We start from the raw sequence: 21,941 nt of genomic DNA on the forward strand, positions 1-21,941 counted from the left end.
CAGGGTCTTCTGTGAACAAGGAATTATGAAGCTCACTAAAAGATGGCAAAATATTATCGAACAAAACGGGCAATATATCATTGATTGATCTCTGTTCTTTATATAAATAAATGACCTTTGAAAAACCTAGAAAAATACAACATGACTTTTCCGACAACCCAATATATTTTCTTTGGAGAAATGTCTACTTAAAACCTGTGCCCATTTAAAAAAATAGAGTTTATTTTAAGAGCAGTTTTAGATTTACAGAAAAATTTAGCAGAAAGTACAAAGAGTTCCTATATACTCCTTGCCCTCACACTAACACAGACTTCCCCATTATTCATATTGCATTCTAGAGTGGTACTTTCGTTATGATCAGTGAACCCACACACACATTTACCAAAGTCCATAATTTACATTAGGGTTTGTGCTTGGTGTTTTACAGACTATGGATTTTGATAAATGTACAATGACATGAATGTCCCATTGCAGTGTCATACAGAATAGTTTCACTGTTCTAAAAATCCTTTGTGCTATGCCTATTCATCCCTCTCCCCACCCCAACCCCTGAAAAACAATGATCTTTTTACTGTCCTATAGTTTTTGCTTTTCCAAAATGTCATATATGAGGTGTAATCAACAAATATGGTGAATGTTTAAATAAAAAAAAAGACATATTGCCATTAATCCCTCTCAAAATACTCCCCCTCTCACTTCAATCACATTTATCCCATTGTTCTTGACACTTTCTGAAGCAGTTCTGGAAGTCCTCATTCATGACTGTCTTTACTTCATCCTCCATCATGACAATGTTCCTTGTCACACATTGCTTCTGTTTCAGCAATTTCTGTCAAATAACATTCGGTGTGTCCTCATCCACCTTATTCACCGGATCTGGCACTGTGCGACTCCTGGCTCTTGCCCAAAGTTAAAATGACAATGAAAGGAAAACATTTTGAATCGATTCAGGACATCGAGGCAGCCACGACAGAACAACTAAAGACACTCACGAAAGAGGACTTCCAGAACTGCTTCAGAAAGTGGCAAGAACAATGGGATAAATGTATTGAAAACGAGGGGCTTATTTTGAGGGGGATTAATGGCAATGTATCTTTTACTATAATACAGTTTTTTTAATTTAAACATTCACTGTATTTTTTTTAATCACACTTCATAGTTGGAATCATACAGTAGGTAGCTTTTTCAGATTGAGTTGTTTCACTTAATCATATGTATTTAAGGTTACTCTATGATATTTTTTTCATAACTTTGTATCTCATTTTTTTTTTTAGCACTGAATAGTATTCCATTGTCTGGATGTACCACAGTCTATTTATCAAATCACCTACTGAAAGAGGACATTTTGGCAAATTTTGGCGATTATGAATAAAGCTGCAATTAACATTTGCGGGCGGGTGTTCATGTGGGCATAAGTTTCTAACTCCTTTGGGTAAATACTAAGGAGCAGATTGCTGGCTCATATAGTAAGAGTATGTTTAGTTTTATAAGAAACTGCCGAACTATCTTCCAAAGTGGCTGTACCATTTTGCATTACCACCACCAATGAATGGGAGCCTTTGCCTATTTTTTTATTGGGTATGTTATCTTTTTATTGTTAAGTTTAAGGGTTTTTCAAAAGTATACTCTTGATACAAGTCCCTTATCATTCTGACTGCTGGGCCTCCTCAAGTTTGCTGGACCCCGATGTCATACCTGCATCTCTTTTGGCATATGAGGGAAGCATTTTGCTGTTCCAAATGCTATGCCATGGTGGTGAGTTTAAGGGCCCTGCGATACTCTTCCAGGCCCATCTACACACACAGATACCTACGGTTCTTTGTGTTCTATGGCTCTGCCTCTACGGGAGATGGGGAAAACTGGCTCTTGAATTAGCATGCTCTTTATGACCTTTTGTTTTAGTCATAAAATCTGTACCCTAAGTCATTCAGCTTCTTGAGGATTAGTACTCAGAAACCAGTCTTTAAAACTCAAACTCTTTTCTCCAATTATCATCTCTGCCATGGGCTTTAAAATCTATTTTAATATTCAAAAGAAAGAGTTTGACTCCTTTGCTATCTGCCTCCTCGATGCCTCTGGTGGAGTTTGAATGTTAATAGGATACAAGGACAAAATACTACAAAATGTGTTGCTATATGAGAGGGGTGTCCAAAAGTGAGCTGAGTCCAAAGAGGTACAGATTGCGCAGGCAGTGAAGCCGAGTGACAGCAAGCGAGCCAGGAGTCATCCCGAAGAATGAACAGCAGCGTTGCCTATCTTTCTAAATTACGCCTCCAAAATTCCCAGAAAATGACAGTTTCCCAACTTAGTATCAATGAAATGTGGCCAAGGTGGGTCCCACTTTAATAACATAGACAGTTCCATGGTTACCAGGCAAATGGTGTGGTGGGAAATAGGGGAAAATCTCAAAAAAAAAAAAATTTGCTGGCCAGACAAATCTGTTGGTGCTCGTTGTTGTTCCGGACTGCATATAGCTGCAGGTTCGAACTTCTTACACCAGCATATGAAGACCTTCAAAATTTTGGGTCTGTCCTTTCTCACCTTCCTAACCTTCATCTAATGGAAACACTTCCACTCTTGTCCTTGCCACATTTTACTGTGATTTTGTAAATTCATGGACAGAGAAGGTATCCTTGTAAACATGTGGAGTTTTACAAATAAATTTACAAAGTTGATTATTTTAAGTGTAAATTAATGACTCAAATTCTCAAGGTTTCTAAGCGAATTAGAGTAAACCAGTCAGGTTATTTTCACGGCACTTGAGCAAAATTCCTATCAAGTAGATTTGCAAATTGAAATCTAACTTCTTACCTCTTTCACTCTCATCTAAATCCGGAAAAAATAATAATCTATACGGATTTATTAAGCATTCATGGAGGGTTTGAATAAAGAGCAGAGGATTTCAGCAGTGATTCCTAAAGTTTTCTGAAACCCAAAACCAATCACCAATGCCAGTCAATAACTGTTCCATCTCTTACTTATAAGATACAGAAGAACAGGAGAGGATAAAAGAGGGTTACATGTCAAAAGAAAACGTAAATCTTAAAATGAAAAGGCCGTCGGAACTGACAATGGGAATGACATTGGAAAAGAACAAATCCAAGGACAGTGTGGAACCTTGCAGAGCCGCGTCCGGTCCCGGACACGTTCAGCCAGCTTTGGGAAAGGCTCCGTCTCCAGGATCAATTTCGTTGCAGCTCACCTGCCCACTCGCCCACGGGACCCAGACCCTCTTCCGCATGCGCACGATTAGGCAAACGCGGCTAGGCCTGCCGTGTCGCCTTTCCCACCCCTGAATCCGGAGCTCCGATTGTGCTGTTACACCGGACCGCCCCTGCGGCCCACCCAATGAGGAAGCCGCCTCGGTGTTCCGCCCTCCCGGCCGGCACTGTGCGGCGGCGCAGCTTGCAAACCCCGGCGGCGAGTAGGGATGGCTGCCGTAGTGGCGACTGCGGGCTGGCTGGTGCGGTTCCGTGCTGCCGGGGCCGAGGGACATTGGCGTCGGCTGCGTGGCGCGGGGCTGCTGCGGGGCTTCCTGCGGCCTCCGTCGGCCTGCAGGGATGCGGCCCAGAGGCGGCAGGTGGCTCACTTCACTTTCCAGCCTGACCCGGAGCCCCAGGAGTACGGTGAGCTAGGACCTGCCTTTTCTGCTCCCGCTGCAATTCAGACTCCCAGGCGGGCGGGCACACTCAAGGAAAGCCGCCCGGAGGTCCGGGGTGGGGGCAGGCAGGCCGATCTTGCGTCCCGGCGTAATCCCTGCCCTGCTCTCTAGAGCCTCGTCCTACCTTAGGGTCTGACTGTGCTTTCCTCCTCGCTCTATTTTTGTGACTTTTCAACCCTTGAGAGGCAGCCCCTTGGCGCCCTCGAGATGGGTGAGAGGACACGCTGCGTTCTGGAAGGGCTTGAGGTGGCAGGGTGGTTCCTAGGAACGCCTCTTTCTCCATCCTTGTTTTCCCAACCCTGGCTTTAGGTGTTGTCCCAGCTTGCCTGGAGCTGGGCCACTAACTATTGGCAGTGGTATTTAAATGAAAGATCTCCCCCCCCACCCCACCCTTTGGCAGGTTAGAGAAAACCGAGGAAGTAAGTAACTGAATTGATTTTCCCAAGGTCACAGAATAGGTTCTTTCTAGAGATGGGAAGGAGTCCAGGCTCCCTTTCTAAGCCTAGTACTGAACTCGTGCTGGGGCAGGTTGCCACTTAGCCAGGGAAGTGGAATCCATGCAGGTGGCAGGTGAAGGGAGGAAGAAGCCATCTCGTGCTTCCAACGGTACGAAGGACGTGTAGCACACTTCAGAGTATGACAGTTGTATGACTTTTACAATTTCGTCAGCAAGCTTTATGCAATCTCGAAAAGATCCAGTGTCTGTCATCAGAACATTGGAAACAATAAGAAAACGGTTATCTTTTCCGTGTCTAGTAAATTCTTCCGTGCTAGAGCTAAAGTTTGTCTTTACTTGTGAATGATAAGAATGACTATTTATTGAGTGCTTACCTCCAGCAGGCACAGTGCTCAGACATTTACATTCTCATCTCAGTTGATGCTTAAGACAAACTTAAAGATGTCAGTAATGTTTTTATTGAGATTTTTTCAGTTAGGTTAACTGAGGTCTTTAGATAGTTTTTCCAAGGTTACAACAGGTAAGTTAGTAGTAGCTTCACCTTTGGAATTATTCATATTCCAGAGCTTCCCTTCTAAGCAATGTGCTAAAATGCATGTAGAAATAATTTGCTATGAGGTGTCCCAGTTTTGTGAAACAGTAGATACCATAAAAGTGAATAGCAATGTTTTCTTATCACAAACCTCGAATTCTGTCTTCAGAGCAAAGCAACTTTAGCCCAATACTTGTGAAATTGAGAGGTCTTATTAACTCCCTTACATAATTGTGAAATTGCTAAAATTTTAGTAAAATGATAATCATATTTTTTTTTAAAGATTTTTATTGGGGAATTGGGGGATGGGAACAGCGCTGGGGAATTGGGGGAAGGGGAACAGACAAGTTGCTGTCCTTTTGTTCTTCAGTCTACCTGTGGAGGACGTTGCTTCACTGGCCCAAGTTGGCACCATCATTGCGTTCTTCCCAGGTGAGGCAGATCAGTCACCGGCTTCTGGACGGCTACTCACTGCGGCTGCTGGCCGCTCACACTGGCTGCTGGCTACACACAGTAGCCCATGGCAACCCACTGCAGCAGGGGCTGCAGACTAGTTGTCGCTGGTGACTCATGGCAGACCAGCTCCAGGTTGAGCTGTTGTTCAGCATCTTAGCTGTAGAGGGCAGCGTCACTGGCCCTCATATATGGGATCCGAACCGGGGCCCTCTGGCATCCCAAGCCAGTTCCTAACCAACACACCACTCGGCCAGCCCTAATCATATTTTAATGTTTATTCTCATTATAAAAATAAAAACATCATAGATATTTTGGATAGTAGAAAAAGTAAAAAAAAAAAAAACAAGTAATCTCACCACGTATTACTGTAATGCTAACATTTTGAGGTGTATCCTTCCAGATATTTCCATCTAGTTTAGTGGAATTAAATTATTCTAATAAAATTAGTGGAGTTAAATTTTTGTAGTTGTAATACAAATATAATCTACATTATTTAATGAGAAATATTTTCCCATATTGTCATATAATTTTTATAACCTTCTTTAGAAGACACGTTCTGTGGAGTAGAAACACTTAATTGAGTGGTTAAAATCTTGGCCCTAGAATCAGTTGTCCTAGGTTCAGTCTTGGCCCTACTTCTATAACTTTAGACTCATCACTTACCATCTGTAAGTCTCAATTTCTTTATAAGTAAGGAATTAATAATAAGATCTGCTTCAGAAGATTGTTATGAGGGCTAAATAAGGATAATGGGTATGATGTACTTACCACAGTCTCTGAAAACTGAGAAGCACTGGGCTATAAATGGAAACTTTAATTGCCGTTATCCTTTAGTTGTTACAGTTTTGCAATGTTATAAATAATGCAGATAGAAACATTTTGTATTTCTTGTGTATTTGGGATTATTTTTTTAAGTTAAAGTCCCAGGGATATTTCTGACTCAAAGATATGAACACTTTAATGGATTTTTAATGCATGGTTCAAATTACTAGGTTATACTCTCATGGGTGTCATGCTAAAATCGCAGGCTTACTGTGATGTGATTTATAATAAAAAAATACATATTTGGTTTTTGTTCCAATTCTGGCTGAGTTCCTAAAACCCTTGAAATTGCCTGCGAAGAGAGCAATAAAAGTGTCTTTTGAAATGTTAATGTTGACTTTTGGAAGTTCCTAAGTCACTTAAGGATGGGAGCTTGGTCCCAGAACAACCCTGTGATGAGAGGGTTGGAACATTTAATCCCACCTCCCTGACCTTTGAGGAGGGGAGAGGGACTGGAGATTCAATGAATTACCACTGGCCCGTGATTTAATCACCATGCTAGTTTAATGAAGCCTCCATGAAAACCCAAAAGGACAGGGTTCAGAGAGCTTCCAGGTTGGTTGAACAGGTGGAGATTCTGGGAGAATGGTGTGCTCAGACAGCATGGAAGCTCCGCAGCCCCTCCTACAATACCTTGCCCTGTGCATCTCTTCTATCTGGCTGTTCCTGAGTTATATTCTATGGTAATCTAGTAAGTAAAATGTTTCTCTCTCTGAGTTCTGGGAGCTACTTTAGCAAATTAATTGAACCCAAGGAGGGGGTTATGGGAAACTCTGATCTTTAGCTGGTCAATCAGAAGCACAGGTGACAGCCTGCACTTGGAGTTGTCATCTGAATTGGGGGATGGGGGCGGGCTTGTGGTACTGAGCCCTTAAGTTCTGGAACCTGAGGTAACCTCTAGGTGGACAGTCTTAGCATTGAGTTGAATTGTAGGACACCCAGCTGGTGTCACAGAATTCCTTGGTGGCGTGTTAAAAACACACACACATTGGACTTAGTATCAGAATTGTATGTGCGCACACACACACTATTTAACAGCATTTTGGATCCACGGTTGGGAATGCGAAAATACTGTTTTCTTTCTGCGGTTGGTTGAATCCAAGAATGCAAAACTGGGGGATACAAAGGGCCACCTGTATTTATTGAAAAAAAATCCATGTCTTAGTGGATCCATGCAGTTCAAGGGCCAACTGTACTTTTGTACTACCGTGTTGTGTATTAAAGATATTAATGATGATATTAATTTCTCTGCCTTTCATAGGTGCTACACAATATTTTCATTCTTTTATTTTGGTTATTTTGACACATGAAAAGAACAAGGACTAGTGAAAATAGAGTGGTGGTCAGGGTCCACTCTGAGGAGGTGACATTTAAGCCCCACTGGGAGGAATGACAAAGGAATCACCCCTGCCAAGACCAGGGTGGAACAGTTTTCCAGGAAGAAAAAAGGCCGGGCAAGGGCAGGTGCCCGAGCTGAAGGGAGCCTGTGCTGTGTGACCGAGAAGGCCACTGTGGTTGGGATATGCTGAGTAGGGGAGATAGGTGGCTGTCAAAGACCAAAGGTAGGGGGGAACAAAGAGTCTTCTTTCCGGTATTAGAGTTTGTAGGGAAGGGAACAACATGAGTAGAAAGGTTAGAAAGCAGGGGGTTAATATGAGGAATGGGAAATGAGTTTGTTTGGAGGAAAAGGATGAGGGGTAGGAAATAAATTTGGAAAGGTCGATGGAGGCCTTGGAAGCCAGAATAAAGTTTAGGGGAGAGAAAAGATTGAGTATGTCCAATGTATCCTACATGTGCTGAGTGAATCGCCTTTAAGTTTAGATTTTGTTCTTTGGGCTGTGGAGGGCCATTGAATGTTTTTAGGCAAGAAAGTGACTTGAGATATGCTCATGTTACATGATTAGGAAAATTTGTAGAATGGATCAGTGAGGGGAAAGTAAGGAGGCAGAGAGATCAGTCAGAGGGATATTGTAATTGTCCACTTTAGAGGATGTAATTGTTTGAACTTGGAGCATGCCTGTGGGAATGGTTGTATGTTTTGGAGGAATTGACCAGATTTGGCACTGTGAGGGCTGAGGGGTCGAGGGAGCAAAGGCAACTTGTCGTTTTCAGCCTGGGAGGCTACAAGGATGATGATAAAGAGTAGTGGTAGCACTGACACATGAGGAATGCTGGAAGAGGAGCACATTTTCGGAGAGAGGGGATGACTTCGATTTTGGATTTGTTGACTTGAGGTCCTAGTCTGTTTAGGTGGCTATAACAGGAATACTATAGACTGGGAGGCTTACAAACAACAGAAATTTATTTTTCACAGTCTGGAGGCTGGGGATTCTAAGAGCAAGACATTGACAGATTCATGTCTGGTGACAGCTTCCTTTCTTTGTTCGCAAACTGCCCTCTTCTCACCCTTTCCTCACATAGTGGAAGGGGTGAGAGAATGCTCTGAAGTCTCTTTTTTACAAGGGCTCTAAATCCGTTCATGAGTGCTGTACCCTCATGACCTATTCATCTCCCAAAGGCCCCACCTCCTGACACCATCACATTAGGGATTATGTTTCAACATATGAATTTGGGGGGACACAGACATTCAGCCTGTAGCATGGAAGTATTGTGGAATGCAGCACTCTGAAGCCAGCTAGTCTCTATGCTAACCTAGCACCAAAACAACTAGGTCAAAGGTGGGAACCCTTGAGTCTAGATAATTTTCCCCATGTCTCTTTTCCCCTACATCTTACCCAGAATTGTCTGAAATGTATGTCTTTCTTCTTTTCTCTTCCAACTGTTTCCTTGTTCTGACTCAGCTGATTATTACTCACCCAAACCTTTCCATTGTACCCCACAGAATGATACTAATGGTCGACACTTACCAGTGTTCACCATGTGCCAGACACTATTCTGAGGGCCTCGAATATATCGGTTCATTTAATCCTCCTATAACAGTGCTGTGATAGAGATCTAATGATCCAGGTTTTACAGATGAAGTAACAGACACAAAGAAGTTAAACTTCTATTTTTTGACATTTCAGCTTCCCTAGGTCACACCACTTGTAAGAAGTGGAGCCAGCCTTCATTTTTAAGTTGTCTGGCTCAGTCGGGCTTCAAGAGGCCATTCTCCTAAGCACTCCGCTATGCTTTGCTGCCTTTGCATCTTTTGTACACGCTTCAGTTTCTTCACATAACATTTGGCTCCTTTTTAGCCCTACCTCAAACCTGGCATTCCCCAAATATGCCACTGCTTTTGCATCTCATTTGAGTAGAGACTGCAGTCCTTCTCTTTCGTTGTAATTTATCCACTTTCAAGTTTCTTCTCTATTTAACTTATCATCTGGGAATTTGATTCATAGTTTTCCTAATCCCATTTTTGCCATCACTGTGGAAGACTGCAACATTCTCCAGGCAATATTGCAAAGAAGCTAAGAGCTGGGGTTCTTGAGTTGGACGTGCGGAAATTGGAGCCCCACTTTCCAACTTAGCATTGTGACATTGTGTAACTTTATCAGTCTTCAGAAGCTTTCTTGGCTTTATCTGTATTGCCTCAGAGGGTTGCTGGGGGTGCTCAAAGAGATAATCCTTGTAAATACTGGTGCCTGTTGTGCTGGAATTGGTCTCTCTAATTAGGGGAAATGGAAGGTAAGCAGCTCAGAGTGGATACTCCATAGTGTTAGACATTTGATAGTAACTACCTCACTGAATTCTCACAAAAGCCCTACACATTAGGTATTAGCCCTGTTTTAGAGAGGAAGCAGCTGAACGTCATGGTTAAGTATCTTTCCCAAAGTCACACAGAGTGTAATGGCATTGCACATACAGGCCAGGCCAGCCGTATGCCCATGTCTGTGCTCCTGTCATCACCCTGTGTTGTTCCCCGGGGACAGCACATCTGGGCCTCTCCCTGCCCCTGACTTCAAGCATTGTGTATGTGTGTGTGTAGGTATGTTTATTCATGCATTCTATGCAGTTTAATTTTCTGGATGCCAGACTCTGCTAGGTACTTAGGGATATGGAGATGGGCCTGTCCTCAGGGAATTTGAAGTCTAGTGGAGGAGATGGACAAAAAGTAGCAAGTAAATGCCTCCTTGAATCAATCTTAACTACAGTAAACGACCTGAAGGAATGAGGGTGATGGAGATGTGACAGGTCCCTAAGGAAAAGTTATATTTAACCAAGCTTTCAGGGATCAGAAAGGAGTATTCTCGGAGGTGTGAAGAGGGTGCCAGGTCGAGGGATCGGCATGTGTGAAGGTACAGAGGTGGCAGGGAGCTTGGTTTGGTAGATCTGAGAGAAGACTTGAGTGCTGAGCTTTGGGGACAGTGGTGCAGAATGGGACTAGAGATGGACAACGATGAGATCAAGCAGGGACTATGGACATGGTGAGGATGAGGCTTTATTCCAGGTTCAGTCAGAGGCTCTGAGGGACTTTGAGCAAAGGAGTAATTGCTTTTTAGGACTCAAATTAAAGCATTGATGAATGACTTGGAGGGGTGAAAGAGTACATGTGGGGAGGCAGTACTATGGACTGAATGTTTGTGTCCCTCCCAAATTATGTTGAAGCCCAAACCCCAATGTGATAGTATTTGGAGATAGGGCCATTGGGAGGTAATTAGGTCATAAGGGTGGAGCCCTCATCAATGGGATGAGAGCCCTTATCAGAAGAGACCCCAGAGCGATTATCTCTTTCCACACAATGTGAAGGTACAGCAAGAAGATGGTCTTCTGCAAACCAGGAAGAGGACCCTTAGCAGGACCTTACTTTGGTCTTGGACTTCCCAACCTCTAGAAAGAACAGTGAAAAGTAAATTTCTGTTGTTGAAGGCACCAAATCTATGGTATTTTGTTACAGAGCCCGAGGTGATGAGGAGGCAGTGTTCTGGAACAGGAAAGAGATTATGAGTTCTGGAAATAGGACATGGTAGTGCCAGATTCTAAGTTGTATTTTGGCAGTAATATATTTGGAAGTAGGATGTGGTGGATTGGATGTAAGTAATCAATAAAAGGAAGACATTCAGGGGTACCTCTTTGCTTTCTCTCTTGGGTACCTGTGTGGACGGTAGTGCCGTTTGCTAAGATTTGAAAGTAGCATCTTGGGCATAGACATCAAGATTTCAGTTTTGTGCTTGTTGAGTTAAAAAAAGCTCAAGACACCCAAGTAGGGAATGGCTGACTGTTGGATATAAAAGTCAGGAGCTCTGAGGAGAGATCTGGATTGTATTGGGTTGCCGGAAAAGTCATGATGTATTTTTTCTATGTTTTCTGTTGCAAAAATGCGTCATGACTTTTCCAACAACCCAATAGATACCCACCTGGGAATCACCAACGTGTAGATGGGTTTAAAAACCATTTAGAGATTGAGTAGAGAAGCACCATCGTTTGTCCTGTCATGACCAGCGTTACCCAGTGCCCAGAGACCCTAGCCACAGTCTCTTCAGCTTTCAGACTTTCTTAGGGCCTCGCTATTTTGGTGACTCCCTCATCCTACCTCTGCCCTAGTACTGTTTACTTTCTTCCTTTTCATGGATATGCAGTATACACTGGCACCTAAAAAGGCATTTATGTTTATCGGTTCTTTGTTTACATTTTAATATAAAATGTTCTGTCCTTGATACTTTGACTCTCCTTGAAACTTTATAAAGTTGAAGTTGAGACACCCTTTAATAGGGATTAGAGTGGGATAGAGGTTCATACGTGGTACATAGAAAGGGATACCTGGAGACCAGGGTATCTGGAGGGGTAGAAAAGGTTTTGTTGGGGGGAAAATAGGCAGCTCCTTAGACATCTTCCCATTTCACAATGCGATTAGTGCCAGATTAAGCCACTGAAGCCATTCATCATCATCATGCTTCCACAGGCATATGCTGATTGTCGTGTATGTGGTAGGCATGTGCTAAATGCTAAGGCTTCTCAGGAATATGATGACCTGCTACACGGGTCTGTAGCAAGGACCAGGCAGCTCAGAGGTGGGCCGGTGCTGGAAGTGTCGGCGGAAACGTCATTTTTGGAAAGCAGACCCTAATTTTCCATATCATAGCTGTGCATTTTTATTTGTTCGGGGTTTAACAACAAGTACACTTACTTTTGATATGTGTCCTGCTGTTGACCTTATTTATTTCTGGAGACTGTTCTTTTGGACCTGTTTGCCCCTTTTGTCTCAAGTGCTCTGGCTCTATGGAAGGCTTCTCTCTCCCTTCAGTGCTACTTCCTACTGAATAGTTATTCAGAATAAGTGAACTCCATCAGACTGTTATTGCAATATCCCCTCTCCCTGCCCCGCTTCGCCTGTAGCCTGTCTTTGAATTGTGACATTGGTAGATCTTTTTTCCTACCCCATTCCTTTCTTTTGGTTGATGAACAGTTTGCTTTGTGCATTTTTTATCTTTAATGCAATAGCCTCATGTATTTATTTGTTCAGTCTGTCATTGAACAAAGTGAACAACTATTTATTGAGTGCCTACTATGTGTCAGACGTAAGCACTGAGCATATAGCGCTGTTCAAAGTCAGATTAGAATCCCTGCCCTCTTGGTGCTTATGTTCTATTGTGTCCCTTCCATTCCAACAACATCCACTTTATCTTTGCAGCAGTGATGATGACCTGTTGATTCATGATGCTCTACTTTGGACAATTTCAAGTGAGCTGCTGAATTCCAACCATAAAGCCCTGTTTTACCAGTGGGCACCCACTAGCTTTTGTTCTTGATTTGGGTAATTGCACTACTGTGTATATATTTTTATGTTTGTTTTGTTACAACTTCTTATCTTAGAAGGAAGAGTTGTCAGTCTGGTTTTGAAATTTGGCAGCCATTTATTAACACTGGTAATGGTATGATTTGGCAGCTGTGTTTAGTAATTTTTGAGTGGTGTTCATAGATCACTTTTTCTTTCTTTTTTAAGATTTTTATTGGGGAATTGAGGGGATGGGAACAGCACTGGGGAATTGGGGGAAGGGGAACAGACAAGTTGCTGTCGTTTTGTTCTTCAGTCTAGTTGTGGAGGACGTTGCTTCACTGGCCCAAGTTGGCACCATCATTGCGCTCTTCCCAGGCAAGGCAGATCAGTCGCCGGCTTCTGGACGGCCTCTCACTGCGGCTGCTGGCCGCTCACGCTGGCTGCTGGCTACACACGGTGGCCCATAGCAACCCACTGCAGCAGGGGCTGCAGCCTACGCCATCGCCAGCAACTCACGGCAGCCCAGCTCCAGGTTGAGCTGTTGTTCAGCATCTTAGCTGTGGAGGGCAGTGTCACTGGTCCTCATATGTGGGATCCGAACCGGGGCCCTCTGGCATCCCAAGCTAGTTCTTAACCATCGCATCACTCGGCCGGGCCTGTATGATTTTTATTATTAAAGTCTACTGAAAATTTGTTGAGCAGCAGTGAGATAAGATATCTTGGGGACATTCAGTTTTAATTCTAATGGTCAGCAGACCTGAAATAAATACCAGATTAGGTGTTGAGGCATTTTTCTTCTTCGTAGGTTCTTCACTATGAAAATCCTAATAGACAAAAATATTGCTTTAGGAAATGTATGAAATAGGAGAAAGAGTATGAATGTCATGATGGTTGGGAAAAATGTTTACCCTAAACGATTACATCTTTTGCTGGACACCAATAAACACTTTAAAGAGTTTTTATATACCGGAGAAGGATTTAAGGAAAGTGTCTATTAAGTGATACAGCCTTAGCCTAAAGAAAAATAAATTATGAAGTGGTCATGGACATGTTTGATTGTGTTTGTTTTGACATAGGTGATCTAACAGTGTTTTCTTGAATAAATTCCTGTTATCCCCACCAGAAATAAGAGTAGAAACAGGCTTGTATCCTGGGCATGGAAGACAGCAGGGCAGACCTGAGTGGGTATTGCCAAGACCTGAAGCCTAGGCATTCATCAGTGTTGGAGGATCCAGAGAGATGTTCAAGGCCAGAGCAGACAGAGAATCAGTAGGCCTGTTGTCAGTAAATAATGGGAGATTTAAGAGGTCAAAGTTCAGAGCCTGCCATGGAATCTTAAGAAGATGGGTCTCCAGGAGAAAACAGTGACCAGTGTCTCATGGCCAGAAGGTCAAAAGCAATAGCAGCAGCTGTTGTGACCCACCCTGGGAATTAGCCCTTGGCTTTGGGACACACCAGGCTACTGAGGAGCACAGAGGTGAGATAGGGCAGTGGTCAGGGTAAGCGCAGGTGTTGAAGGGATTTGATGTCAGCATGGCTATGGGTTATAGTGAGCACCAGTGCATAGATCTTCATTTTAATGAAGACTGGGTCTGTGGATCAGAGTAGATTCAGGCAGAAGCCTTTCTCTGCTCTGAACAGTGCTTTTGGAGAGGAGTTGACCAAGTTCTAAGATGACTGCAGACACTGGATGGCGTTGAGGCATAAAGCATATTTCTAACGTCATGTTGTTCCTGAATTTCAGCATTTGGGACTTTATCAGATAAAGCTTTATTTCCTTTAGAATAATGCCTAGCTCAAGGTGGACACAAAGTTAAGACTCTAACAATGAATAGCTAATATTTATTCAGCACTCACTGTGGTAGGCATTGTTCTAAGTGCTTTATGTACACTCTTCCATTTAACCCTCCCAATAACCCATTCAGGGAGATAGAGGCTGGCTTGCAGAGATTCTGATTTGAGCAGTAAGATAATAGAAAGAACCAGGTCTGATGCGCTTAGGCATGGGATTCAAGTATTCTCCACCAGTGGTTCTGGGTACTAAAGTTTATGGTTAGCCGTCCTCATTGTTTTATGGCCCATGACCATTTACTTTCATTGGCATATTTAACACATTCCACTGGTCCTGTGCATTTATTATGGCTGATGATTTTAATACCCCTTCAGGGCATCTTCTTAGACCACTCTCACGCTGGATGGTTCCCTTTTCTGATTTTCTACAGCTTTTATTTATTGTTTACATACATTTGGTCACTTGATTATATATATATATATATATATATTTTTTTGTAAATTGTTTAAATATTTTTTTATAAATTTAATATATGTAAATTTTGCCTCATCAACAAGCCTCTTGAAGTCTGTGTTGCTTTTGTATCTTCCACAGAGCTAGGATCCTTCTACATAATCCAATAAATTCACATAATATATTCTATACCTCTGCACCTTGATTAATCAAGTTGTAATCAATTGTTAAGAAATGGATTATTTTTATATATTTTATAATGTATGCAATGTTAATTTTTTTTAAAACAAATTTATTTTCACAGGGCAAACTCAGAAAATGAATCTTTTTCAGGCAGTAACAAGTGCCTTGGATAACTCATTGGCCAAAGATCCTACTGCAGGTAAACATCCTTTATGCTTGATTGTGGTAGCTGCGTTACTTCAGCATGGAAGATTTGCTGGAACTATCCATCTGGAGCTCAGTGATTAACATTTATCTACCTGAAATGCATAAAAGACCTCACCAAATGATTATGGTTACATAATTAAATTATTAACTCATTATTTTTTTGATCCACTCATTACGAGTTAGTTCTCATGTATATTTAACATCATCAAGTTGACTTTGTCCCATAGTACGTGTGATCCTGATATTATATTAATACCTTCTGGATTAATACCTACTGTGTACTCCTAGCATATAGAAAAAAATGGAAAATACCACTTCGTTCAGCTTTCTATTTATAAAATCAAGATTCAATTCTGTGCTTCTCTTTAGAATACATTGTCATTCAACTTGTAAGATTTTTTTGGGGGGAATAACTTTAGAAGTAATTTAACCTTTATTTTATCAAACTAAAGTATTGTTATAAAAACAGCTGTCCTGTTGTAAGTTTTCTAAATTTCATTGGCTTTATTTCATATATACATACATAAACATACAGCAAATTTAGAAAACATACTGCAGATATACTGTACACAGAGGGTGCCAAAAAAAAGTATACACATTTTAAGAAAGGAAAACTGTGTTAAAATTGTAATGCTCAATATATACTGATAACAAAATATGAATACAAGTCACGTTTGACTTCTGCAATCACAAGAGGTGCTCAAAGTGGTTACATTCAGTGTCTAGACACTTCTGATTATGACAAACTACTGCTTGAGCAATGTTGACCAAAGTGTCCACTTGTATACATTCGTTTTGGCACCGTGTGTATGTGTGTGTGTGTGTGTGTGTGTGTGTGTGTGTGTGTGTGTGTGTGTGTGTGTGTATTTATATAAAATGCCTTGGGCTTCTATTGAGAATCCCTAGTTTAAGATCTAGTGAAAAACAAGTTATCTTTTAGGAGGAAGTGACAGCTAGACTATTGGATAATTAGACCTTGCTCTGCTTTGAGTGTTGAGTAGAGAAGGGCATTATTTTCCTCAGACCCACAGAGCTGGTTAGGTGCATTAATGTAACTAGAAGTTAACACTATGAATGAATTCCCATTATTTTATTATCTTTGTCTTACTTCAAAGCTGCTCACAATTTGTACCTACACTATTCTTTTCCTTGCTGACTGTCCCACCATGCTTGCCCCCTTTCTGTTTCACACATTCTAAGTCACTTAACTATTTGTGACTCTTCTCTCAGCTTGGAATGTTTTGCCTTCAGCTCTTCCAATTGCTGACTCTCATTGTGTAATATACCATGTATTAAAAAAACAACAACCCAAAAAACCGCTGGCCAGGGACTCAGGAGCCTGGAGTGTGAGTCACAGTTCTGCTGCTTGCTTTTTGACTTGGCAAGTTACTTTACTACTTCTCTGGCCTCATTTCTTCATGGTAATACAAGATTAGATTCTGGATCAGTGGTTCTTTCTCAAATGGGGCGATTTTAATCCTCCCTCCTCTTCATGTCTGGAGACACTTTGTGCTGTCACAACTGTGTGTGGGGGGACAACTGTCATCCACTGGGCAGAGACCAGAGAGATGATATGCTGCTGTATATCTACAATGCACAGGATCGGCCGCTACACCAAAAGAATTATCTAGTCCAAAATGTCAGTGTCAGAATTGAGAAACTTTGATTTGGATCTATGGTCCATTGCTGTTTTCTAATTTAAAATAGAAACGTTGAAATTACTTATTTCTCATTGTTACTATCATTTAGGGATTGTTACATAAAATTCATTCTTTAAACATTGTTTTTCAGTAATATTTGGTGAAGATGTTGCATTTGGTGGAGTCTTTAGATGTACTGTCGGCTTGCGAGACAAATATGGTAAGTTAATATGTTTATGTGTGAATAGTATTCCCGTAGCACTTTTATTTAGAGATCTTGAGAATACAAAATATGCCTGTTATATTGTTTGCCACATCCTTATTGTACGAATGGGTTCCTTTTCATTTCCATAGCCCCATAGCCACCCACAGAATTCTTTGGCCTACATTTCTCCAAATGTCCTCTAACTGTAGTATCCCTCTGATTTAGTTCATAGCACACATGTTATATATTCCAAAATAATCTTCATTAAATGTATTGTTTATAATGTCATTCATATATATGTTCAGGAATATTTGATATCTTATTGCTGCCTGCCTTAGCCAATTTTAATTCCATTGCCTCTAGTTCAAGATTCTGCCCTATTCGTCTCTGTTAATAGATTTCATCTTTTATTACCTGTATTAGGGTTCTCCAGAGAAATAGAAACATTAGGATATATCTGTATATCTATATCTCTGTGTGTGTGTGTGTGTGTGTGTGTGTGTGTGTGTATATATATATATATGTATCTATATCTTCTCGATGTAAGAAACATCCAAACCTGTAGAGAATTTTCACAAAAATTTATTTGAGCCAAAAAGAGGATACACCTGGAAGCAAGATCTCAACAGAATGAGATAAATCCTTCAGAGAATAGTAGTTTACAGTTTCTTTATGCATTTGAAATTAAGGAAAGAATGTGAGAAAAACAACATGAAGGTGGGAGGAAGCAATGTGGAGGATGAGATTACAGGATAATTAACAAGATACTGTACTCTTTTGGGGTCTGTAAAAGGGTATTTCAAAGGTGTGCTAACCTAGTTTCATGAAAAAATGGACAGGGCTTAAGGCAAATATATACCTTTTACTAAAGAAGTTATATGTCTGTGGCGTGACTACCCAGGATGACCTGCCCAATTAGGAATTTATGATCAGATCACCCTGTGAGGTTATTTTCCATAGAGCTTCCCCTTTTTTTTGTCCACAATCTCTTTGTATGTGTGTATATATCTATATATCTATACCTATAAAGAGACAGAAAGAGAATGAGCAGGCTGGAAACCCAGACAGGGTTTCTATATTGCAGTCGTGAAGTTGAATTTCTTCTTGTGTGGGAAACCTGTCTTTTCTCTTAAGCACGTGATTGGATGAGGCCCACCCACATTATGAATGGGGTAATCCTCTTAAAGTGTACTGATTTAAATGTTAATCACATCTAAAAAAATACCTTCGCAGCAATATCTAGACTGGCATTTGACCAAACACCTGAGTACCATTGCAAGCCAAGGTGACACATAAAATGAACCATCACATTCCCCTTGTACATGTTTCATCCCAGCCGATGGCTTGCGATCGATTTCTGCTTCTTGCTTTCACTCATTTCATTTTGACTCAGAGTTAAAATTATCAGAATGCATTTTGGCCCATCCCAGCATTCTCACTCCTGACTTTCTACTTAAGGAATGTTTCAACTCTTGATTGTGAGGGATGCCTTGAGGTTGCTTTTGACCATTTATTTCTTCTCTCAGCCTTATCGAATCTGGCAAAGCAGTTAAATTTAGGGGGAGGTATTGATATCTACCTTTCTTACCTTTAACACTGCCCTGTAAAGCTCCTGTTGGCTGGCAGAGAAAGGGGTGAGGATCTTTAAGATTTTCCTTTCTAATTGTTGTTCCTTCCTGTTCCACTCTCCTCTGAATCTAAGAAACCATAGCATGTTCCACCTCACTTATCAGGAGCTCCCAGTAGTTCTTTTCTCTTCCTTTTATAGCAGGTTGATTTCCTGGGTCCTTTTATGTCTATTTCTAACAGCCATTTAGAGTTTGAGATAGTTGGGCCAATCTCAACTACCTCAAAATATCTCAATTAGTTCCAGCTAATTTAGACTTCAATAAACTTTATATCTTTTTAAAAATAATGTAAAAACATTTGATTTTAAAAGTAATGCATATGCATTGTAGAACATTTGGAAAATATAGAAAAGCATAAACATTTGGAAAATATAGAAAAGCATAAAGAAGAAAATAAAACATTGCCTGTACTTCCAGAGATAACTTAGAGAAAACCACTGTACATATCTTGGTATATACACTTCTAGACTATATTTGTAAATATTAACTAATATTTAAAACATAGAATTATACTTCCTGGTTTTTTCTTAGGACCTTTACCTCTGCTTACATTACCCTTCTGTTCTTTTATGCTGTCTGCTTTATCCATTCGAGTCTTTAGCGTATTAATTACAATTGCTCTATATTCCTGGCCTGATAAATCCTTACGCTATGTGGTTCTGATGCTTGCTCTGTATAGAGACCTGGCCCACAGGCAGATAAGCAGGCAGCAGTCAAGGTCTCCAGCTTCTTGGGACGCTGTGTGCAAGAGAGTGGCCTGCAGGGCCTGCCAGATGATTTCTCCCACAGAATGGTCTTCCTTTTACTGTACCTATGTAACCTTGCTTCTTCTCTGCCTTTCGGGCGGATCACTACTCCTCTGGCCAGCCACCATCAGAGACTCTCCCTGGTCTGTAAGCCTCAATAAACCTGTCTCACACTCAGCCACCTGGTGTGTTCTTTGGGCTGTGGCTTCTCGGGATCAAACCCGGAAACATCTCGGACTCAGCCCAAACACTCTGTCTCCTAAAATTGTGTTTTGTTATGCCATGTAACTTTTTCTTGATAGCCAGACATGATGTACTGGGTAAAAGGAACTGCTGTAAATAGGCCTTTAGGGATGTGGTGGTGAGGTGTGTGTGTCGGAAGCTTTCTATAGTCCTGTGATTAGGTCTCAGTCTTTTGGTGAGCCTGTGCATCAGGACTGGGAACGTTAAAAGTGTTTCTCAGTTTTTTCTATTCTCTCCCCACCACAAGATGGGGCAGGATAGTTAGAGTGGGCTGGAGTTGGGTATTGCCCGTCCCCCAGGTGAGATAGCTCTGATAATACCTAGAAGGCCATGCTCTGGTTAACTCATTTCACCCGAGGGCAAACCTTAAGAAGGATGTGTTTGGACGTATTTCAGAATGATTCTTGCCTGCTTCCCCTGCTGGAAGGGAGAAGGTATTTTTCTGTGGTATTTACTGTGGGAACCCAGTTGAGCTCCTGCAGGTAAGCCTCACAAAATTGTGGGGCCCCACTATCATCACTGGGTCCCCTGGAGTTTTTAACTCTCAGGCTTGTTCACACTGACCCTCCAGTAATTCGTCTTTGCAGTTCAGGTTTTCCTGCCTGGCACAGGTTCCTGTGGTGGCTTCAGCTCCTGGGTCTCTGCTGTATTCATGTGTCTGTCTCTCAATCTTGGGGGGCAGCGGTTTGCTCTTTGTCCTCCCCTCTCTTACAGGTCTAAGAAGATTTTTCGGTCTGTTCAGCTTTTTATTTGTTGTTAGGACAAAGTGGCCACTTCCAAGTTCCTTACCTGTGGAACTGGAAGCCAGAAGTTGAATTATACTTTTGTAACTTGTGTGCTATGTGCCGGTGAGTCAGCCTCAACTCCCGGGGACCTTATGAATGAGTGATGTGCACAGCTTCCTGTCCTCACTGCCCTGTTCAGCGTCTGTAAACGCATGCCTAGGGCTTCTTTATGGAGTCAATCTCTCTCATATTTGTTCTTCCTCTTTTCCTGATGCCGTCTGTTTTCCCCAGCATTATTACCTTGTCTATGTCTGGTATAGCTATGCTGTTGAGCAATTTCTAGCCTTCACGGTTTCATGTTGCCTGAGCCAGTGCGGTAGAATGCCACTTGCTTGTTTAAGCTTGTGAGTCTTCTGGTGGCTGTCTCATTCAGGTTCTCATCCATGCTGCTCTTCTGCATACTGTACCCATTCTGTCGGGGGCATTTCGTCCATGTCACCTTCTGCTCCCACACTGGTGACTTCTGATTTTCTATCTCTAGTCTAAACCTCTGGCCTGGACTTCAGATTTGTATATTCAATATACCTTCATTTCAATGTTCTGGTTCACTTGAGACTCAGCATTTGCAAACATATATTTTCAAATTCAGCTGAATTCATTATATCCGCCCAGCAGGTCTATGCCGCCCACTGCATTTTCTGTATTGGTGAACCTACCTCCATTCATTTGGTGACTTAAGCCAGAAACCGCGGAGACCCTAGTCTTCCTTTTCTCTCCGCCCCCACACCCAGTCGAGTCCTACAATTTTATCTTCACAGTTTGTCTTTAATACGACCTGTTTTTTTTTTCCATTCTTGCTGCCCTGGATTCTCACTTTAGATTCTTAATCATTTCTGCTTGGACAGCTTTATCATTTTTCTTGTTAATCACCTTCCCTCTGACACATTCCCCACCATCTTGCCAGTGAGGTCATTCTGAAACACACATTTCTTGGTGGGGTAATACGAAACACTGTGATCTGCCACCTACCTACCTATCTGGCCGCATTTACTTTTCTTTACCAAATATTCACTTTCCTAAGGCTCCGCCCCCTGGCCCCCTTTTCACCTTCTTTCCTTTGCACATGCAATTTCCATCTCTCTCTCCCATCTAATTAAGTAGTAAGCTATTTCACCTCCAGAAATTTCCTCTATAAAGTGCCTCCTGAAGCCGACCCAGGCATTGCTTTATCATTGTTCAGATTTTACATTTCGCAGATTATACTGTAATTGCCTTTCTACCAAATCCGTGCACCAGGTAACTTCTTAAAGGCAATAGATGCTTAAGTCATCTATGCATCTCTAGCTCTTAATATGGTGTCAGGCAGTACTTTTTAAGTGAATGTTGAGTGAATTTACCCTTCACTGTCTCACCAGGAGAGTGGCCTATGGCCTCAGAAAGGGGATTTCCTTATCTCACTTTCATGATTTTTTTGGGGGGGTTTGATGTTCTTAAAAAATAGGTTAAAACAGGGACAAGCTAATACCTCTC

General features: G+C 41.7%; 1 protein-coding gene across 1 annotated transcript in view; it reads left to right on the forward strand.

Annotated features, from left to right (window-relative positions):
• Positions 1-3,352: 3,352 nt before the first annotated feature.
• BCKDHB (branched chain keto acid dehydrogenase E1 subunit beta) overlaps positions 3,353-21,941 on the forward strand; it is a 183,712-nt gene continuing 165,123 nt past the window's right edge. Inside the window, exons 1-3 of the mRNA XM_019651917.1 lie at positions 3,353-3,626; positions 15,139-15,216; positions 17,016-17,084. Coding sequence (XP_019507462.1) covers positions 3,431-3,626; positions 15,139-15,216; positions 17,016-17,084 — 343 coding nt within the window. The 5' untranslated portion in view covers positions 3,353-3,430. The remainder of the gene's footprint in view (positions 3,627-15,138; positions 15,217-17,015; positions 17,085-21,941) is intronic.

This window comes from Hipposideros armiger, unplaced genomic scaffold (genome assembly GCF_001890085.2).
Source record: "Hipposideros armiger isolate ML-2016 unplaced genomic scaffold, ASM189008v1 scaffold_169, whole genome shotgun sequence".
NCBI lineage: Eukaryota > Metazoa > Chordata > Mammalia > Chiroptera > Hipposideridae > Hipposideros > Hipposideros armiger.